Source organism: Mustela nivalis, assembly GCF_964662115.1.
Source record: "Mustela nivalis genome assembly, chromosome: 11".
Taxonomy (NCBI): domain Eukaryota; kingdom Metazoa; phylum Chordata; class Mammalia; order Carnivora; family Mustelidae; genus Mustela; species Mustela nivalis.
This window is the reverse complement of record NC_139030.1, coordinates 80,698,490-80,720,981: the sequence shown is the minus strand read 5'-3', so window position 1 is coordinate 80,720,981 and position 22,492 is coordinate 80,698,490. Positions and strand designations below refer to the sequence as shown.

Below are 22,492 nucleotides of genomic sequence, written 5' to 3'. Positions count from 1 at the left end.
GAAATAACTTATTTGATCTTTTGGGAACTTTAATATTCCTGTTCTCTTCACCACCATCTGCCTTAATGAAATGCATGTCAAGTTTCACCCAAGATTCTTTTTTTTTTTTGGTTAAGATTTTACTTATTTATTTGAGATGGGGGCAGAGAGAGAGAAGGAGAGAGAGAGAGAGCGAGAGAGAGAGCGAGCATCAGTGCAGGGCAAAGCAGGGGGAGAGGGAGAGACAGACTCCTTGCTCAACAGGGACCCAGAGGTGGGACTCAATCCCAGGACTCTGACGTCAGGACCTGAGCAGAAGACAGACGCTTAAGCAACTGAGCCACTCAGGTACCCCTTCACCTAAAAGATTCTGTTTCAGTTGAGTTGTACTCTGTCCCTAGTTTCTGATAATCTCCTTCCCTCAGATTCACATCAGCATTTCTCAAAGATGTTTTTTAAGAGACTTTGGGAAGATGGACAGAATTTCTTCATGGTCAAATAAATATTGGAAATACTATACGTTATATTCCCTTCTGAGATAATCTCTGTGGATATTGGCAAGCTAAGAACTGAGTCTGTGTGTGTGTGTGTGTGCGTGTGTGTGTCCTGTGGCCATCCCACAGACCTGGATTTCTTTTCTTTTCTTTTTTAAGATTGATTTTATTTATTTGAGAGAGAGAGAGAGAGAGAGAGAACTAGAGGGAATAGGATCAGAAGAAGAAATAGACTTCCCACTAAGCAGGGAGCCTGATATGGGACTTGATTGCGTGACTCCAGGATCATGACCTGAGCCAAACGCAGCCACTTAAACAACTGAGCCACCCAGGCGCCCCAGACCTGGCTTTCAGCAGAACATTCCATGCATCTGTGAGACTGGTTTCTTCTCTGATCTCAACCATTTGTTTTGTTGGTTTTTAGTGTGCATTTTCTACCAAAGCTTCGAGATTTTTACATTTATCATCTGCTTTGAATCTGATTTGTATTTCCTGTTCAGTCTTGGGTCTTATTTCATCATTTTTTTCTTCCTAGAGAAACCAGTATTTCTGGTCTAGAACCTACTTAAAATCTGAACCTTTCCTTGTCCCAACAACCTAATACTTTCTGGATGAGGATAGTACCTAATCTGTGTGTGTGTGTATGTGTGTGCATGTGTGTGCACATGCATGTGTGTGTTCATATATAAAAGTAAATATGGGGAGTGCCTGGGTGGCTCAGTCTGTTAAGCACCCAACTCTTGATCTCAGCTCAGCTCCTGATCTTGGGGTTGCAAGTTCAAGCCCTGCACTGGGCTCCACACTTCAAAAACAAACAAACAAACAAACAAACAAACAAATAAATGTAGACATAGATATTTGCTGCTATTCTTTTAATGTTTCCATGACTCTTAACATCCCCAAGTGTTATATGTCTTGACCAAAGTGGGGCTTGGATTCTTGAATTTGTGATTTACTTCTTACTTCATCATTATTCTACTCCTGCAGCAGATGGGTTTCCAGAGGTTGGAGAAGGCCTTGTTGGCAAAGTAACTTGCTACAGCTAAGTACTTTGTCAGTATTTCTCTCAGTCATTCAGCTGAAGTGGTCCCTAGACCATTGCTCCCTATTGGGCCACAGGATCTCAATTCTCAATTCTCAGCTTTCATTCTCTTTGTTAAGAGAGATCCAACTGAGAGCTTAGTTTTAATTAGTCTTCTAAGCTATTGGCTTTATATTATTCTTATGTGTATATTAAAACTTTGCCATAGAAGTTTTGCTTAAGAAGTCTGCATCCTGTTTATAGAGCCCTTTAATTGCTCTCCCAATCCCCAGTGGGAGGGGGTGGTGCTTGCTTAAAGACGGAAATGATTTTTTTTTTATGGTTATAGTTGTTGATTTTAAGCCACTTATGAGAATCTGATAAAGACGCTGCTCCCCATTTGTTATTCTCCAAGTGTTTTCATATCATTGCTATATTTATTTTTAGAAACACAATATTGGAATTATTCATATGCTTATTTAAAGATAAAGAAACTGAGGCAGGAAAGTTAAATGTTTATCAAAATGAAGGACATTTGTGAACAGTGAAAATATCCTCATCAGGTCAGACTGTTAAATGAGTGGTTTAAAGGCATTTCTCAAAGGGGTCAGAGGTAACCAAATTGGTAAGGACATGGAGCTTGGGGGTCAGAGAGACCAGGGCCTTAATTATGGCTCTGTGTGAAGTGGGACAAGTTAATCAATCAACCTAGAACTTGTGTTCTAGGTTGTAAAGTGAGGTAGTAAGACCTATCACACAGAATGTGATATCAAAGTATACATACATGTACCATGTTTACTGATGGCTTGATGATCATTTATCATAACTTTGTGAAGTGCTTTAGTGAAATAAACCTTGTTGGGGAATATTTAGACTTCTATTGAATTGACAAGGAAGAGAATTAATAACAGATCAAACAGAAAAGGGACAGACTGTTCATTTTATTTAAACTCCTATTAAAAATATGAAGTCATTCCAGATTAAAAAAAGAAAAGAATGCTCGCTGCCTTTCAAAAGACGCTGAGAATTGTCAAGGTAGAGCGAAGTGAGAGATAATTCAAAATCAGTATTGAACTGGATGTGTTTAAATTAGATTCATGCCCGTTTGCTGCCTAGCAACCACAGTATTTTGTCCTCGCCACCCCGTGGGGAGCCACAGGGCACTTAGTGCAGAGAGGACCACAAAGGTTGCTGAGTGCAATGAAGCAGGGGCTGTAGGGGAAACACGTGTTTCTACAAAACATCAATGAATTCATTTCAGTGCTGGCTTAATCCAGTTTCAAAAATCCAACCAGCGTTTCTCGAAGTGTGAGCCATTAACTATAGGCATCAGAGTTACCTGGCCAAAATGAGTGGGCCTGTCAGGAAGGGGACTGAGGGGCGTAGTCCTTCCAGAGGGTAGGTGTAGTAAAGCATCTTCTGGGCACTTAGCATCCTGGTTAAGAGGCCAGAGGCCACTGTGGCTGCATGGCAAGGGTAGGGATGCTGGATCTGTCCCAGCTCCGTGATGCTGAATATTTGCTTAATCTTTCTATAAAAATTCCGTCGTCTTTACAAATTGCTGCTGCTACAGCAACATATGTTTATAATCACTGCAAGTACAGAGCTTAGAAGTGTATCTGGCACAAAGGAAGTCGTCGATAAAGGTTAGCTGCTATTATCTACGGGGGTCAAGACTTCTTGGCAGCATAATTCCTCAGTCTTAACCCAGCTCTCTGGTGGCCATTTCTTTTTATTTGCTGTCTCCAGGCTTGACTACTCATGGTCTATTATTATCACATGATATTTGTAGCTGGAGTTTGTCTTCTTCCTATCCGGGAAGTACAGGCTTTCCTTTATTTCCATCCTTAAAACCAAGCAAACTGGGGCAGTTCTCACAGGTAGTGATGGAGAAAAATTAGCAGGGAAGAGAATAATTTCTTCCCAGGCTTCCTCTTCTTTCTCTTCTTTTCCTCTTTCTACTTTAGATCCATGCAGTTGAGAAAAGTGTAAGGTTCATTCATGTTGCCCAGACACATGTTCGGTCCTGAAACTTGCAACAGAAAAGTTGGGCAGATATCTGGGAACGAAGGTAAAAGACACTGTACTTGACTTCTCCTTGGAGCAGTTCTTGGGAGAAAGGAGAGGCCGAGGGTAGAAGTGAGAAAAGCAGAAATAACCGCAGGCTGCAAACAGCTGAAAGGTAGGAACAAAGGTAAAGGGGAGAACCTTTGCGCCGGGAGAAATAGCAAAACAAAGGCAAATTTTGGGGCCAATCTCTTCTCCCCCAAAGTTGACATTCTCAGAAAACTACAAGAAAGACAGGGGTCATGCCTGCCGTTGGAAGTTGTGGTACAGAAATTCATGAAAGTAAAATCGGAACTAAAGACCTCTAAGAACACGTAGAATATCTTCAGAGGTCTCCAGTGTTGTACTGGTCTTCTTTTCAGGTTGGTTGTCCTTTCCTTGGGAAAGTAGCTAAACTGGACACCATGATTAGATGCAGAGACTGGGGATAGGCTTTCTGAATCCATCTTGAGATTCAGGATTTGAGCCGATTGGCCCCACCTTGAAGGCATGCCAGATAATAAAACAAGCAAGTGTGACGAGCCAAGGGCTGCAGCAGGTTGGCCATGAAATCCAAGGTCTCCGAGCCTCAGGTACCAGAGACCCACAGCAGACCACTAAGAACCCCTGGTTCATGTGAGTGATTTTTCACAGCCTAAAGCAGACTGCTGAAAATCTAGAAATAGACAAATACCCAGTGTACACAGAAAGAGGTAAAAAGACCATGAAATGAAAATTTCCTAAAATTGTGGAAATGTTTATAAATCCACAGTAGTTCTATTACAAGTGGTGATGGATGGCCTATATCAGATGAACTTAATTGGCTTCTATGATGAACAGACAAGGCCAGCAAGTGGAATCGTAAACCAAAGTAATAGGGGATTTTGATCATTCTGCATATTTTCACTGTCAAAGTAAAATAGTAATAATAATAAAATCTGATGTCATCTTTAAGGCAACTAATGAGTGATTTAAAGAATAAAATTGGATTTTAACTTTTGGAGACAATTTTAAGAGAGACACTTGGGTTACCTCCAATTCTAGCAGCATTTTAAGATGTACTCTATTTTTTTCTGCCTGCCTTTCTGCCTACTTGTGATCTTTGTCTGTCAAATAGAGAAATAGAATCTTTTAAAAAATAAATATTTTCTTTTGGCTTTATTTATGGCACTTTTAATTGTATAAAAATTAAAATGAAAGAATTTTATTTCCTTAAATCTGTACATTTCCCCTAAATTTCTGATTAAAAATGTTCTCCTATAGTTTTAATATTTTTGTTTTTAAAATTTAAACTGTTTTTATTGACCTGATGTTAATTTTTGTATTAGTGTGAGATAGAACCTTAACTTTATTTTCATCCAGAATGAATAACCAAGTGGTGTTCATGAAATTATCTATCCCTGAGAGATATTTGAGAATTTGAAATGCCATGTTAGTCATTTATTATGTAATTTATTACATAATTTACATATTTATTTTAATAATTACATATTTATTTGGCTATGTATTTGGATATGTTTCTAGATACTGTCTTTCATTTCACTGATTTATTTGTTTATTCCAGAAGATAGAAAAATTTGGAGAGTGTCGCAGATTTTTAAAGCTAGCATTGGTTTAATACCAAGGTGAGGAAAGAAAATTAGAGCTAATTTCACTCATGAATATAAATGCAAAAGTATGAAATAAAATATTAGCAATTTGAATTCAGTAAAGTATTAAGGTAATAATACAATTTGAACAAGGAAGTTTATACCAGAAATACAAATATGAATCCACAGGACAGAAACCTATTAATTTTATTACAGAGCTAATTCAAGTGATAAAGCTATTATATCAGAAGACTGCATATAAATTTCATACTATAGGGAAGACAATCTTTAGAAGCACTTAAAGAGACCAGAAAAGATCCTTCTTAGACAATTTTTTAATGCCAGGAACTGTCATAACACCAAGTTTCTTAAAACATCAAAGATGCTAAAGGCCTCCCTCTAAAATCAAAATTAAGACAGGATGTCCAATATGAGCATTATTATTCAACATTGTTTCAGAGATATCAGATAATAAAACAAGGCAAGAACAAAGAAAATTTTAATTGTTTGCAGATGATACCATACACACTTAAAAAATCAAAGAAGAACCATAAATGGTGTCTTTCTATCTGCAAAAAAATAAAGTAAAAATGAAAAAAAAACACTAAAATTACAAAAGGACTATTAGGATAAGGACATTTAGTGAGCTGGTGATACATATTCAAAGGTCAATATATTTTCAAAAATATCAGCAATGAACAGTAAGAAAAGGAATTTGTTTTAAAGAAATTCTCTCATTTGTGGGTTCCTTGGTGGCTCAGTCAGCTAAACATCTATCTTTGGTTCAGGTCATGATCCGAGGATCCTGGGATCCAGTCCTGCATTGGGCTCCCGGTTCATCGGGGAGTCTACTTCTCCCTTTACCCCTTCTCCCTGCTTGTGATCCCTTTCTCTCTCTCTTGCTCTATAAAATAAAATCTTTAAAAAAATTCTCATATTTGCAATAAAACTATAAAGTACCTGGAAATAAATTTAACAGCAAGTTAAAGATCTTTACATAAAAGTGCAATGTGTTAGGGAAGAACATTCAGGAAGCACTGATTAAATATTCCCAGTTAGGAATTCAATATCATAAATGTTTCATATCCCAAGTTAGCACCTATTTACATATTTTCTGAAGAACTTTTGTAGACCTTGTCTTAGGGATTCTGATTTTTTTGTGTAAAAAATGATTTGTCAACTCTTTTTTAAACTGTGATGCCCTACCAGATATTAAAACTTCCTCTAAGATGAATGTAAACAAAGTATTTTGGTACTGACGTCACATTTATTATTTTTATCAGTAAATACGAAAATAGTATACCCAGATAGCCTGATGTTATCTGATTCTGTTCTTTTTCCTTTTTTTTAACTCCTTAGAAGGTAGTGTAATTTAGTGTGAACTCTGGGAAATAAATATGGAACTGGAAAAAAAGACCCATAAATTTATGGCAGAAGATTTGGACTGAAGTGTATAATATAAAGTATGTATGTTTAATACAGATTGATATTAATATGTATGTTAATAAAGCTAGCTTATATTCATGCACATATGTTTAAGAGCTGAGAAAGGGTTTTGCTATGGGATATAGCTTTAATTAAATACTAACTGGGATACACCATTTTCTGTCAGAATTCAGTTTGACCTATGCTAAATTTTCCCATTGCATTTTTTGTAAAGGAAGGATTAGCGTCATTTATTTATTCCAGGAACATCTTCTAAGGAGCTGCCGTAAAGCATTCTAGGTCTGGTTAGAAGAAGAAGCAGTTTTGTAGGTCTCTCTTATACCATCTGAATGCGAGCAAATGCTATACCAACAGATTTTTATCATAACCACAGGGCTTCACCATGAACTATTTCTATAATTAGTACTTAAAAAAGATGTATCTTTCTCTCTCTTTTTAAAAAGATTGTATTTATTTATTTGAAAGAGAGATAGAGCATAAGCAGGGCAAGGAGAGAGAGGGAGAAAGGCTCCCCACTGAGCAGAGAGCCCAAAGTGGGACTCGATCCTAGGACCCTGATATCATGACTTTTGTTGAAGTCAGACACTTAACAGACTGAGCCAATATTTCTCTCTCAAAATAGAAACTCTGTTATCCAAAATTCTCACATCTTATGGCCTTGCCAACAACTCAGTCTAGATAAGCAAAATAAAATTAAATTTTTCCATTAAGAATACAGAACTATTCCTCAATGTGAGGAGTTTAAGCAATATAAAAACAAAAGAAAAAAAGTCCAAAGCTTGAAGAGTCACCAGATACTGAAAAATGATTAACAGGAAAATGCAAAGAATCTACAGGTGACACCAGCTGGAAGACATCAATTAATCATAGCATCTGGAATTCTCTGTTGAAAAGTAAAGGGAGGCAATGATGATAGGAAGTTGAACTGAGCTCAGTACAACTTTTAACAGAGCTTTATAAAGAAATGATTGGAAGCTCACATTTACCTCTTTCACCAGTAAATTTTCTGCTTTGTGCTCTGCGTCTTCAGGTACTGTGGAGTACAAAGTCCGGATATCCCAAGACACCGTTGCCGTCTGGGAAGAACGATAAAGAGAAATTAAGTTTCTCCAACTTAGAAGCACGGAGCAGACCATCATACCAAAAATATAATAGAAAAGTGTCTTCAATTTTATTACCTAACAGTAAAAGAAGACAGAGAAACTTTCAATCTCTAGGAGAGAAGAGCCAGCCCTCCGATAGCTTGTCAATGCCAGCACTATTAAATTACTCTCTATCAGTGGAGCTCATACTTTGAGGCTATTTCATTTTGCTGTAGGAAACAATAGTTGGGGCATCTGTGTATTCTGACCAGCTTATTTCTATTATGTCTTTTGTTGTTGTTATACTCCTAAAATAAATTTGAAGTGGAAGAGAAAATTTATAAAAGCATCATGATTTTAATCGTAGTGTAAATAATTTCTTGAAGGTAAAGTTAATCCATTTTTAGAAGCTGTGAGTGTGTGTGTGTGTGTGTGTGTGGTCACAATTTTAAGGGTGGGAGGAAAGCAAGGGCATTCAGTAAACCTGGATCTTGAAGAAAAAATAACTCGTGCTTTTGGCCTCATTATTTTTGTTAAAATAAGTGAAATGTTTTTACCTTCAGTGCTCAGCAAACAACTCTGCATTAAATGAATAGACGTATGTTAAAAGTATAAAAGATCTCTTAAAATAAAACATCCAAAACAGAATTTCATAGGTTGTTTCTTCTTTATATCATATAGAGTGTTCAGCTCCATCAAGTTGTGGGGAGTGTGGGAGACCCTAAAAATGGTAGTTTTCTCTCACCTGCCTGTAGCTTTCTTTAGTCTGTACTCCTTGGTGGTTCCAGAGGCCCTGGGGTGATGAGTCTGTTACCATACATGGCACCAACCTTTGGGGTTTTTCCGTTTGCATATCCCCAAATCCTCAAATGATTCATCAGCATTTCTAAAGCAGGAACTAAAGTTCATTTGAATTGTTCTAGGTGAAGTGGGTTTTTTTTCTAGACCAATTAATGAAACAGATGAGAATCTCAAAACCCCTCTTGAGTTTTGGAGAAGTTGGATAGGGAAGGGGCTCAGGGAATTTGGTCCCCAACTGCATCATCAGACCTTTTCTTCCAGTCCAAGACTCATGTTTTCTTCAAATGACCCTTTTGCTTCACCCTTGATATAAGCTCCCTGAAGGCAAGAACTTTGGTTTCTTTTGTTTACTACTATAATCTCGTGTCCAGTTGGGTATTTAAATATTTATTTCTTAAGTATGTTGAGTGTGTGAGTATGGATATGTGGGTTCTGTGCATGAATGTGTGTGTGTGTGTGTGTGTGTGTGTGTGTGTGTGTGTCTGGTATGCTGGTATGTGTCTGCGTGAGCGTGCATGATTAGGCATAGTACAGGAGTGTGTCTGTGAGTATGTGTGCATGGGTATTTGATGATGCATGATGGTATGCTATATTTGAGTGTGTATAAGTAGGTGTAGTATGAGTGTGGGTATGGTGTGTGTGTGCTGTGTGAGCACGTGTGTGTCTGTGCATGTATGAATGGGTATGCTGAATGTGTGTGTGTGTGTATGTGTATGTGTGTGTGTGTGCATGTCTGTGTGTGTGTATACTTTGGAGCACGGGTTTAGACACTGTGAAAGAGGAAGAATGTCATGCGACTCTATCAAAATCAGAGGATAAAAAATAATGAGAAAATGAAATTCTAGATACATCATATGATAATAATCAATGTCCATCCTAAAATGCAGCTGTAGACTGAGTTTTTTTGATCAGTGGATTTCACTGCAGTTGTGTGAACAGAGTTCAGAAGTGGTACAGGGCCATAGCTATCAATATAAGCCAAGTGTAGATACACCCATGTGAAATAAGATAGGGTCAATTTAGGACTTATTATTTAGATTTTACATTTTTTATTCCTATTGAATTGCCTCTTTCAAGTTGCATCTTTTATGTTGTATACTCCTTAGAAGATGAAGAGTACATAAATTATATTGAAAGCTTGAAGTAAAAAATTAAAATCCATGCTAAAATTGAGTTTTGGAGATTCTTTCTAGATTTTCAATTATCTGGGGAGAACTCATTTCCTGTTTGAATAGATAATTCTCAGATACACAGTGTCACCAACTTGGTGTTTCTGGGGAACATTACATACTATAATCTACTGGCAAGATTAAGGATCTTTTTCTCTCTAGTCAAAACAATTTTATATATTTCAGTCATTACTTTGCAATACATTTATACAAAAATACCATTGTTCTTTCTCATTATCCTGTGCAGTTTCCTTTTAGTTCCTTGCTTTAAAAAACAGTAGTTGCTGGAGGTGAGGGGAGCAAGATGGTAGAGGATTCTGAGACTGAGATATCATCAGGAGTTCAGCTAGAGAGTTACCAAACCATTCTGAACACCTACAAACTTAACAGAAGATTGAAGAGAAGAAGAGCAGAAATTCTAGGAACAGAAAATTGACCACTTTCCGGAAGGTAGGACGTGCGGAGAAGTGAATCCAAAGCACCAGGAAGATAGACCGTGGTGGGGAGGGGCTGGCGCCTGACAAGTGAGAGAGCAGCTGAGTACAAAACCAGAATTTTTAGAAGTCTGTTCCACTGAGGGAAGTCACTCCAGAGGCCAAGCAGGAGGTGGAGCCCTGTCGGGGACAGTGTGATCTCAGGACACTCGGGCCACAGAAAGAACCAGGGGTGTCTGAGTGTGGCAGAGCTCCCATGTACCAGAGTGAGGAAGATGGCTGCAGAAACCGAGCTGAGCAGTGGGTTCTCAGCTCGGGATTACCTTAAACCGTGATTCAAGTCACAGTCAGACCACTGCTCTTTGAGCAGGGACCCTACAAGCAACAGATCCAGGGAGACCCCCTCCTTCCTCCTCCAGAAGGAGTGGTGTGGGAGCGTGTTGCAGGAATCTGCTGGGTTTGGAGACTCCAAACGGGGCTGTGTGCCAGAGATAGAAACACTTGGTCACAGGCCAGGTGAGTACAGAGTGCTGCAGAGACCAAGGAGATGGGAGGGATTGACTGCTTTTCTCTGAGGGTGCACTGAGGAGTGGTGCCCCAAGCTCTTGGCTCCTATGGGACCAGAGATTGGAAGGTCACCATTTTCATTCCTGTCCTCCAAAGCTGTACAGAAAGCGTTCAGGAAACAAAAGCTACTGAGAGCGAACTCAAACAGATTACTTAGCCTGACCCCTGGCAAGGGTGGTGCAATCCTGCCTCAGGCAAAGACATTTGAGAATCACTGCAACAGGCCCCTCCCTCAGAAGATCAGCAAGAACATCCAGCCAAGACCAAGTTCACCAATCTATGAGAACTGCAGAACTCCAAAGCTAGGGAAAAACAACACATAGAATTCATGTTTTTTTTTCCCCCATGATCCTTTAGCCTTTTAAAGTTAAATTTTTTAAATTCTATTTTTTTCTTATTCTATTTTTTAAAGAAATTTCCTCTTTCCTATTTTAATGTTTTTAACTATTTTTATCTTATCAGTACCTTTTAAAAAATCTTTTAAAAATTTCACTGTTATAGTCATATTTTATCCCTTCATTGTATTTAAACTTATTTCTTATAACACTTTTTTTTTTCCCTTAAAATTTTGGGATACAATTTCTTCTACTAGATCAAAATACACCCTAAATCTAGTGCATACCTTCCCTACATATATTCAGACCACAATTCTTTGAAACAGGAACTCAATCATAAGAGGAAAATTGGAAAGAACTGAAGTAAGTGGAGGCTAAAGAGCATCCTACTAAAGACTTAATGGGTCAACCAGGAAAGAAGAATTTAAAAAATTCATGGAAACAAATGAAAATGAAAACACAACTGTTCAAAATATTTGGGACACAGCAAAGTGGTCCTGAAAGGAAATTATATAGCAATATATGACTTTCTCAAGAAACAAGAAAGGTCTCAAGTACACAGCCTAACCCTACACTTAAAGGAGCTGGAGAAAGAATAGCAAAGAAAGCCTACACCCAGCAGGAGAAGAGAAATAATAAAGATCAGAGTGGAAATCAATGAAATAGAAACTAAAAGAGCAGTAAAACAAATCAACGAAACTAGGAGCTAGTTCTTTGAAAGAACTGATAAGATTAATAAACCCCTGGCCAGACTTATCAAAAAGAAAGAGAAAGGACCCAAATTAATAAAATCATGAATGAAAGAGGAAAGATCACAACCAACACCAAAGAAATACAATTATAAGAACATATTTTGAGCAACTATACATCAGCAAATTTGACAATCTGGAAGAGACATATAAGCTACCAGAACTGAAGCAGGAAGAAATAGAAAACCAGAGCAATGAATTTTAGAACACTGAAAAAATAAAATAAAATTTAAAAAAAGAAGAAAAAGAAAAAGAAAACCTGAACAGACCCATAACCAGTAAGGAGATTGAAGCAGTCATCAAAAATCTACCAACAAACAGGAGACCAGGGCCAGACAGCTTCCCAGGGGAATTCTACCAAACATTTAAAGAAGAATTAATACCTAATCTCCTGAAACTGTTCCAAAAAAAATAGAAATGGAAGGAAAACTTCCAAATTCATTTGATGAGGCCAGCATTACCTTGATTCCAAAATCAAAGACCCCATCACAAAGGAAAATTACAGACCAATATCCTTGATGAATATGGATACAAAAATTCTCATCAAAATACTAGTTAATAGGATCCAACGGTACATTAAAATGATTATTCACCACGACCAAGTGAGATTTATTCCTGGGCTGGAAGACTGGTTCAATATCCACAAATCAATTAATGTGATAAAATACATTAATAAAACAAAGAACAAGAACCATATGATACTCTCAACAGATGCTGAAAAAGCATTTGACAAAGTATAGCATCCTTTTTTGATCAAAACTCTTCACAGTGCAGGGATAGAGGTTATATACCTCAATATCACAAAAGCCATCTGTGAAAAATCCACAGTGAATATCATTCTCAATGGGGAAAAGCTGAGCTTTTCCCCTAAGGTCAGGAACATGGCAGGGATGTCCACGGTCACCACTGTGATTCAACAGAGTACTAGAAGTCCTAGTCTCAGCAATCAAACAACAAAAAGAAATAAAGAACATCTGAATTGGCAAAGAAGAAGCCAAACTCTCACTCTTTGCAGATGATATGATACTTTATGTGGAAAACCCAAAAGACTCCACTCCAAAATGGCTAGAACTCATACAGGAATTCAGTAAAGTGTCAGGATATAAAATCAATGTGCAAAAATCAGTTGCATTCCCAAACACTAAAAGCAAGACAGAAGAAAGAGAAATTAAGGAGTCAATCCCATTTACAATTGCACCCAAACCATACGATACCTATGAGTAAATCTAACCAAAGAGGCAAAGAATCTGTACTCAGAAAGCTATAAAGTACTCGCGAAAGAAATTGAGGAAGATGGAAAGAAATGGAAAAACTTTCTATGCTCGTGGATTGGAAGAAGAAATACTGTGAAAATGTCTGTGCTACCTAAAGCAATCTACACATTTAACACAATCCCTATCAAAATACCATCCATTTTTTCCAAACAATGGAACAAATAATTCTAAAATTTATATGGAACCAGAAAAGACCCTGAAGAGCCAGAGAAATGTTGAAAAAGAAAACCAAATTTGGTGGCATCACAATTCCAGACTTCAAGCTCTATTAAAAAGCTATAATCATCAAGAGAGTATGGTACTAGACACATAGATCAATGGAACAGAATAGAGAGCCCTGAAATGGAACCTCAACTCTATGGTTTACTAATTTTTGACAAAGCAGTAAAGAATGTCTGACAGAAAAAGATAGTCTCTTCAACAAATGGTGTTGGGAAAATTGGACAGCCACATGCAGAAAAATGAAACTGAACCATTTCCTTATACCACACACAAAAATAGACGCAAAATGGATGAAAGACCTCAATGTGAGACAAGAATCCATCAAAATCCTTGAGGAGAACACAGGCAGCAACCTCTTTCACCTCAGCCACAGTTTCTTCCTAGAAACATCACCAAAGGCAAGCAAAGTAAGGGCAAAATGAAATATTGGGACCTCATCAAGGTCAAAAGCTTTTGCACAGCACAGGAAACAGTCAACAAAACCAAAAGACAACTGACAGAATGGGAGAAGATATTTGCAAATGACGTATCAGATAAAGGGCTAGTATCCAAAATCTATAAAGAACTTTTCAACTCAACACCCAAAGAACAAACAATCCAATCAAGAAATGAGCAGAAGACATGAACAGATATTTCAGCAAAGAAGACATCCAAATGGCCAACAGACACATGAAAAAGTACTCAACATGATCCGGCTTCAGGGGAATACAAATCAAAACCACAGTGAGATACCACCTCACACTAGTCAGAATGGCTAAAATTAACAAGTCAAGAAGTGACAGATGTTGGTGAGAATGTGGAGAAAGGGGAATCCTTCTACACTGTTGGTGGGAATGTAAGCTGATGCAGCCACTTTGGAAAATAGTATGGAGGTTCCTCAAAAAGTTGAAAATAGAGCTACCTTCTGACCCAGCAATGAAACTACTGGGTATTTACCCAAAAGATACAAATGTAGTGATCCAAAGGAGCATGTGCACCTGAATGTTTATAGCAGCAATGTCCACAATAGCCAAACTATGGAAAGAACTAGACATCCATCAACAGATGAATAGATAAAGAAGATGTGATGTGTATATATACATATATATACACCCACACCCACACCCACATACATACCATGGAATACTATGCAGCCATCAAAAGAAACGAAATCATGCCATTTGCAATGATGTGGATGGAACTAGAGGGTATCATGCTAAGCAAAATAAGTCAACCAGAGAAAGGCAATTATCATATGATCTCTCTGATATGAGGAATTTGAGAGGGAAGGCCAGGGGTCATGGGGGGGTAGGGAGGGAAAGAATGAAACAACATGGGATTGGCAGGGAGACAAACCATAAGAGACTCAATCTCAGGAAACAAACTGAGAGTTGCTTGGGGGCAGGGGAGTAGGGATAAGGTGGCTGGGTTTTGGACATTGGGGAGGGTATGTACTATGGTGAGTGCTATGAAATGTGTAAGCCTGATGATTCAAAGACCCGTACCCCTGGGGCAAATAATACTTTATGTGTTAATTAAAAAATAAATAAAAAACAATAGTTGCTCTCAAATACTGTATGTCTGATTGAGAGTAGAGTAACACGACTCAAATGCAGACTTCTTTTGTAGCTGTATCTGGTGCTCCACTAAGATCACTATGGTATAATACCACCTTGTGAAGACTGAGCTGGTTTAAGAAAATTTTTGTTTCCTTAATGGTAAGTTTCTGATATCTGGATTCAGGTTTCCAATAATAATGATCACATAGCTACTTGATTCATGAACATCATACAGTAAAGATAGAGCCCCTCATGCAATGTATGAGATTGGAAATTCATTCAGGTTGGGGCTTTTAAAAAAGGAACCATAGGTATAATGGCTAGGGGTGATTCCTGATGACCTCTAGTTATGAAATGATATTGGTTCTTAATAAGACAACTGAGTCTGAATCACCCTCATGTAATCGTGTGATAAATCTAAACCATTATTTTACAATTTGCATTATTTCCCATTTGTGCAGAATACACAGGTATAAGAAAAGGCATACATGTATAATCAACGCCTATGACATGCTAGTTATCTCAGTTATATTTTGCTGTGCTTCTGGAGAATTTGGCTGAAAAAGAAGGCCTCCATAAGGTTTCAGCTTTAAGAACTGTGGCCTTTACACTCACGATTCTTGAATGTGTCTCCACTGAAGCAAAGATAAATTGATCAAATAAGAAGAGAAGTATGCAGTCATATTTGTTGAAGGTATTAATATGGTTGCAAAGAACTTCTTTTCTGAGAATTAGATGCTTTCAGACCGCTACAAATTGTCTTGGCCACAGAAGACTTCCTGTTCTTTTTTACAGACCTTCTGGTGGACAATTAGAGGAGCTCAATTGCATGAAACGGATCCGAAACAGCACTGGAACTCAGCCGAGCTCCTCTTGGTCGTAGAATTTTATAAGAGGCTTACTGTCCAGAGATTAGGCGTTTGGAAATAAAAACTGTCACTTTATTTATGCAATGAGGCATGCAGCTCTAATGTTTGTAATTTCAGGTCCATGATACTCAGACATTTTTAACTACCACCATGACACTTTCTGATTCCTTCCACCCTTTAGCGGGTAGTCTCTGTGGCTTTGACACAGCCACCATTCTGCTGGCTGAAGTGACCACAGAAGACTTTGTTTGAAGCACATCACGGCCATTTCTCAATTGGCCAAAGGCCATTGGTCAAAGTATTAAAAAAAAAAAAAAAAAGCTGCTTTTCTTATCCTGTAGCTAAAGCCTCCTCGGACAGTACTGTAGATCCCAGCTGCTTAAAAAGAACAAAAATGATGGTGTTTATAGTAACTAATCAGTCTGAAACTGGAGAATTCAACAAGCCTTATCGTTAAGACATTTCACAATCAATTCCACCTAAAAATGTGTGTAAAAGTGATCTTCACCTAAATTTTTCAAGGCACTGATATGGCCTTATATTCTGGTAGAGCAGACACTTGTACTTGAACAGAAGCCTTTGCAAGTTGCTTGAAATACACCTTTTATTACATTCAGAAGAGTACTGTTGTGGTTTTTGTTTTATTTAAGTATGTGAGAATATCATTTTAATACCTTCGTTGTGCTCACCCTTTCGATAATTTCCTCTTAATTCATTCATGTGTTTATTATTTTAAAAAAATTTGAATATAGTTGATGCACAATTTTACATTAGTTTCAGGTACAACATAGAGACTCCACAACTCTATATGTTATGCTGTGCTCAGCGTAGCTACCATTTGTTGGCATACCGCACTATTACAATACTGTCGATTATATTCCCTATGCTGAACCTTTCATCTTTGTTGACTCATTCATTGTGCTTTAAGGGGAAGACTTTCTTGTTTTGTTGAAGTTAAATTGTATGGGAAATGCACAAAAAGTGAGCCGTTGCCCATAACTGGATAGTTGTCATCATCTAGCCAAGTCAAGCTAGAACTTATCACAGTATTTAATAAGTTAAGTAGGGGGCACCTGGGTGGCACTGTTGGTTAATTGTCTGACTCTTGGTTGTGGCTCAGGTCGTGATCCCAGGGTCACGAGATCAACCCCGCGGGGATCCCAACGTGAGAATTCTATTAGTGCGAAGTCTTCTCAAGACTTTCTCTCCCTCTGCCCCTCCACTCTGCTCTCTCTCTTTATCTCTCAAGTAATAAGAATATAAATAGGGACATTTGCAGACCTGGTTCAAGTTTTTTACTCTTAGATTGGTAAACCACTTAGCAAGTCATTTCATTTTGTGTGTGTGTGTGTGTGTGAGAGAGAGAGAGAGAGAGAGAGAGAGGATTCATTTTGCAGGCTCCAAAATGTGTCTTGTATCCTCTGAAGAGGTAGGGATGATACATTTTACATATGGGAAAATGTGAGCATTCATAGAACACAGTGCTCCAACGATACACTTAGTATACCTTCCCTTGGCAAGTACTCAGAGGTTTTGGTCTGAGTTCTCTTTCCAGGAAGGCACAGAGAACGAACCTCCTTGATGTGAGGCCTGTGGACATGGTCCCATGACGGGCAAGGCCTGCCACCAGCTAACCTGCTTACAGCCAACTCAACGTGCATCTTTCCATAGGGCTGCTCACATGCCTTCTTCCACACTGGACTCATTCTTGCACAAGCCCCATCCATGCTCCTCTTCCTCTCAGAAAAGTCCTTGCTTTTTCTTGTTCTTTTCTAACCTGAGGCTCTTAGTATTAAGTGCCATCTCCTGAAAATCTTCTCTAATTTATCCAACATACATTTTCTCTGCTCTGAACTCTAAAATTTATTGTCTGTATCATACATGACGGTGGCAGCTCCATTCTGGAATATTTTAGATTCAAAATCTCTGCTAGTGATTAATTCAACATCTCTCTCTCTTTCTCTTTCTCTCTCCCCCCCATATATATACATATATTTCTGGTTATATATATATATATTATTATATGCATATTGCTGATATATAAGCAAGACACATTAAATATGCATTAGAAATAAAAGGTAACAATAAATTAAATGCTTTACCATGTTCTTTATTGTTTCTTTAGTACACCTGTTTATTCCTTTAAAAGAGTGAAGTACTTGCATATAGACACGTATTGTGATTTTTTTTGCACCCTATCTCTGACCATCTACATTACCCTTACATTAATGTTTAGAAAAATCCTTTCTTAAAAAATAACAGTGCTATTAGGACATAACTGGCATGCCATAGAGTTCACCCTTTTAAAATGTAGAATTCAGTGATTATATATATATATATATATATATATATATATCCCCCCCCCCACAGGGTAGTGCAGCCATCATCATTTTTTACTTTGGAATATTTTCATCATGTCCAAAAGAAACTCTATATTTCCTAGCAGTTACTTCCCGTTCTTCTTTATTCTGAGGCCTTGGCAACTGCTAACTTCCTGTCTCTGTGGATTTGCCTTTTCTGGACATTTCAGTTGGACTCCTACCATATGTGGTCTTCTGTAACTGGCTTCTGCACTTAGCATAATGGTTTCAAAGTTTCACCCATGTTGTAGTATGAATCAGTTATTTCATTCTTTTTTTTATGACTGAGTAATATTCCATTGTGCGGATAGACCACAGTATATTTATTCATTCTTCAGTCGATGGACATTTGCACTGTTTCCTCTTTGGAAACATTTATGAATAATGCTTCTATGAACATTCATGTACCAGTCTATATGTACACTTTTTGTGTCTATGTTCCTAGTTTGATCAAGCCCAGAGAAGTCGCCACATATTCTTACTCAACTGAAATAATCCCTCTAGAATTCTTCACTACCACACCAATTTTCTGATGGTACCCATTGTGGGATTCAGGGAATTAATATTTCCCCAAATAATGCATCTTATTTCTCTAAGGAGCTGCTGGCCATAAGCATGCTGTGTAGACAGAACCGTAAACGTTTCTGTAACGTTTCTGTTACGTGTAAAACGTTACATTTCTGTAGCGTTTCTGTTACATAAACAGAAACGTAAATTACAAGTCAAGGTGCTGGTGTTTGATTTCTGTCTTCACAGATACACTACATCCTTGAACAAGAGCCTTTGAAAATCTCAACCTCATTAGCTTACAAATGAGAGGAATATTAAAACTTAGAAATAACCTAGTTTGACAAAGACTGTCACTTACCTTTTAAATTGCAATTACAATTGTTCTTTCATCAACACTGTGAGCCATTTAAAGCCTACTTTTTAGTCTCAGAAGCCAAAAACTGAAAAGAGGTTGAGAGTTTTATAAAATGTTGAGCTGTGTCTCAGTAAAGAAAGAAGAAGGAAAAAAAAAAAACCCACTAATGACTCAGCACCTTTCTGCTTTTCAATTTAAAAGATGCTGGGGTCTTTCTGCTTCCTAGCAACAAAATGAGCCATGTGGTTGAGTCCAGAAATCCCCATACACCAGTTGCTTTTTATAGCTTTAAACATACTATGGAAAGAAAAAACCATTGGTACATCAAGAATTCATGATTCACTCAGTAATAATAATAAGCCAATGAGAACTGCAGGATACACTGGGTAACCCAGAGACACTAATTCTGAACTACTGAGATGAAGAGGGGATTTGAGAATATCGTGTAACTCTTCAGGCAGGTCATTTCCCATGCACAACACAGACTTTTGACTTCGAAAGTGGCACCTCCTGGTGTCAAAAGCATAACCTTTCAAGTGTAAGCGCTGTTTCTTGTTCATTTTGTTGCCCTTGATACATGCAGCTTAACTCACAGAAAGTAAGCCATGGTGCTGAGTTGAAATAGAGCAGTTCTCCTGGCATGGGCAGTTTTGAAATGCAGGCAATCCAGGGGCCCTCCACGGTGTGATAGCTTACAGACCTCTGAACTTTCTTAGTTAAGCTTTTGTTAAGTCCGGAGGTGATTCCACATCAGGCTTTCTGTGTCTGTTATTCAATAGGAAACTCATTCCTGGCTTTCTCATTTTTGGTTTTGCTATTTTTTTTTTTTTAATCAGTTCCTCCTCAAATTGAATCACTCAACACTATGATTCACTGTGTCCTTGAAACTGTTCTTTAGTTCTTGTTTTTCCTTTCTTAGTCTCCTTGCCTATTTTATGAAGCCACAATTTGGTGACTGAGTTTCTTATTATTTTGGTCCTAAGTTTCTATTACTAACTGCTTCAGAAAGAAAGATAAGAAAAGCAAGAGTCCCAAATACAATAAATGAAGTAGCTCATGTTTTTTAAATGAAAGAGCTAAGAAATATACCTAAGGCCGTTTATTCTTAGTGATTCACTATGATGCAAAATGTCCCAGAGATCACAATGCCTGCTCCCAGGACCCACGCACTGGATGTGCCAAGACAATGGGAAATGCTTTTACTTCAGTTTCTTTACCAGGAAGAAGACAATTTTTAAGTCAATGTTCCATAATCTTCACGAAAGCTCACGACCCTGTCATTGTGTTGGGTACTTAAAATACAGATAAAAACTGATTTCTCCCACGCCTAGGAACAGAAAGCAGGTACATTATGGGGTGCAGAAAGGAAATCAGCCTCTGTTGATAGTGGCTATGTGGCAGGCACTGTACCCCCTGAATGAGCTTCTGGAGCTGATCTTAGCGATCAGCTGATCTTAGGGCTGTTTTCCTAAGGTGATATGTTGGGTTGTGTCGAAGAGGAAAGTATCACATTAATGATCACTTTCCTCCTCATCAACCAAAACCAATTACTTCACTCTCTTTATACTAAAATTCCACTTTGGAATTTTTGGTTTCTAAAAGTACTCAAAGAATTAAAGGTATATTCTAAAATAACAATCCACATGTTTTTAAAAGATAATTCATGAAATAAATGTTAATTTTCCACCTGCTTTGTGACAAGTGCCACTCTAGCTGCTGGGGGAGGGGGGTCTCCCAGTGATCAAAACAGAACACATCTCCATCCTGCTCGAGGGTACATCCTCATGGTAAGGAACGAGTGATAGAAGAGAGAAAAAGCAAACTGAGGTCCTTCTAGGTTTGGCAGGACTAGAAAGAAAAGAAAAATGTGGTGTCATAAAGGGACACTACAAGGTTGGAGTCATGGATGCTTCCTTGGACAGGTAGCATTTGAATTGAATTATGAATGAAAAGCAGGAATCCGTCGTGCAAGAGAGCAGACTGGCCCTGACACAGGGGATGAGCTTTGCCAGTTCAGGGAACCATAGAGAATGCTAGGTATCCATGCAGTGACCAAGGGAAACAGGGCGGGGAGATAAAGGCTCTGAGGTCTTGCAGAACCAGGTGCTGGGGACAATGGCGACATGTTGGTTTGACACTGAACGCAATGGGAAACGATTGGAAATTTTTAACTAGAGCTGTGGCATTCATTGCCTGATTTGTATTTCTAAAACTTCCTTTAAATGAGGGCAAAGGAAGAGGGCAGGAAGACTGGTTAAAAGCTACTTTTGGGGATCTAGACAAAAAAGGATGTGGTGGTTTGGGTCAGCGGGGTGAGTAGGGAGAAACACTGCCCGAATCCTGTCTTGGTAGAAAATAATTTCCTGTAAGATATATTAAATAACAGTTGAAGCCCCTGTTTCTTGGTATGTCTCAACCATAAGAAGCCAGGATTCTTAATCAACTGTTATTTTCATCCATATTAGGGCACACACTCCTTAAATACAGGGCTTTTTCTTTTCTTGCCTGCCTCACTTATTTGGGAAGTGCAGTTCTATATTCAGTGCTTCATGGGTGCAAAATAAATATTGATTAAATAAAGCCAGTAATGAATCAGGTCTGCCTAAAGTAAGGGTGCTTGATAACATGCAAACATGGAAGTGAACTGGATTCTCTCACCTGTAGGGCATAACCAGGCTTGGGGCTTTTGGAGGGAGGGTGGGAAGTTTGGAGCTTCTCCCCTCCTTCCATTCTGTGATGCCCCAGGGATGGGGGTGATCACTCTATTACCACTTCCCACTGGGTGAGCAGAGTCTGTCCACACACATCCCAGGTAATCCTTACCCATTGCTCAAAAACATGATTTCCCTTCATTTTGAAGGCAAGGGGGGTGGCCACAGAGGGTGTTGAGCAAAGGACCGGAGGAGGAAAGAATTCAGTGTATTTACTGGAATATTCACTTCTGGAAAACAAAGAAGTATGTATGCTATTATATGCTCTGTTCACACCATTAAGGAAGACAAAGGTCCTAGAGTAATCAGACAATTTTTAACTTAAATGATTGTGAAAAAAATGCCAGAATATGAATTTAAATTCAGTGCAATTGTTACATCCCATCCACTTTCTTCTGAAACTAGGGGAATTTGGAGTAGCTTTTGTCATATATCTGGATGACAGAGCTAGAAGAAAATGTCTCCAAGTTTCAAGGATTTTTGTATTGTCTGACAGAAAGAGTCTGTTCATAAAGTTTTATCTTTCTTTATGAAAGAAAGTGAGGGTGTGGAAATAAAAAAAAAATAATAATAATAAAATGTGGCTCAACTTTGTGCTTGCAGTTCAAGCCCTGGTGGTCTAAACCACGGAAATGACATTTCTGCATGAGATCCGCCTCTCTTAATGTGTGTCAACCAGTAAAGTAGGACCCGTGTAAAAATCTGAAAAACAAATTGGGATAGTTCCTTTTTTTCCTTCCTATAAATCTATCTCCTTTCTTCCATCATTCTCTATACTTGGAACAGAAAATGGTGAACTTCCATCTACTTTCTTTTTTAATAATCCATGGAAGAAGGTGAAAATAATTCACCTTAGAAACCAGAAGCCAGATCTGCCCCAAAAGTAAGAGGAAAGAATGGGAGTGTGAGGCTGTTTGAAGAAGCATGAGCATGAGGCCCCA

At 38.2% G+C, this 22,492-nt stretch overlaps 1 protein-coding gene across 21 annotated transcripts in view; it reads right to left on the bottom strand.

Annotated features, from left to right (window-relative positions):
* The window catches only part of DOCK10 (dedicator of cytokinesis 10), a 261,474-nt gene that overhangs the window by 127,689 nt on the left and 111,293 nt on the right, over positions 1 to 22,492 (bottom strand). For all 21 annotated transcript variants that reach the window (XM_082690399.1, XM_082690383.1, XM_082690395.1 and 18 more), the window contains exon 3: positions 7,562 to 7,651. In XM_082690399.1, coding sequence (XP_082546525.1) covers positions 7,562 to 7,651 — 90 coding nt within the window. The remainder of the gene's footprint in view (positions 1 to 7,561; positions 7,652 to 22,492) is intronic.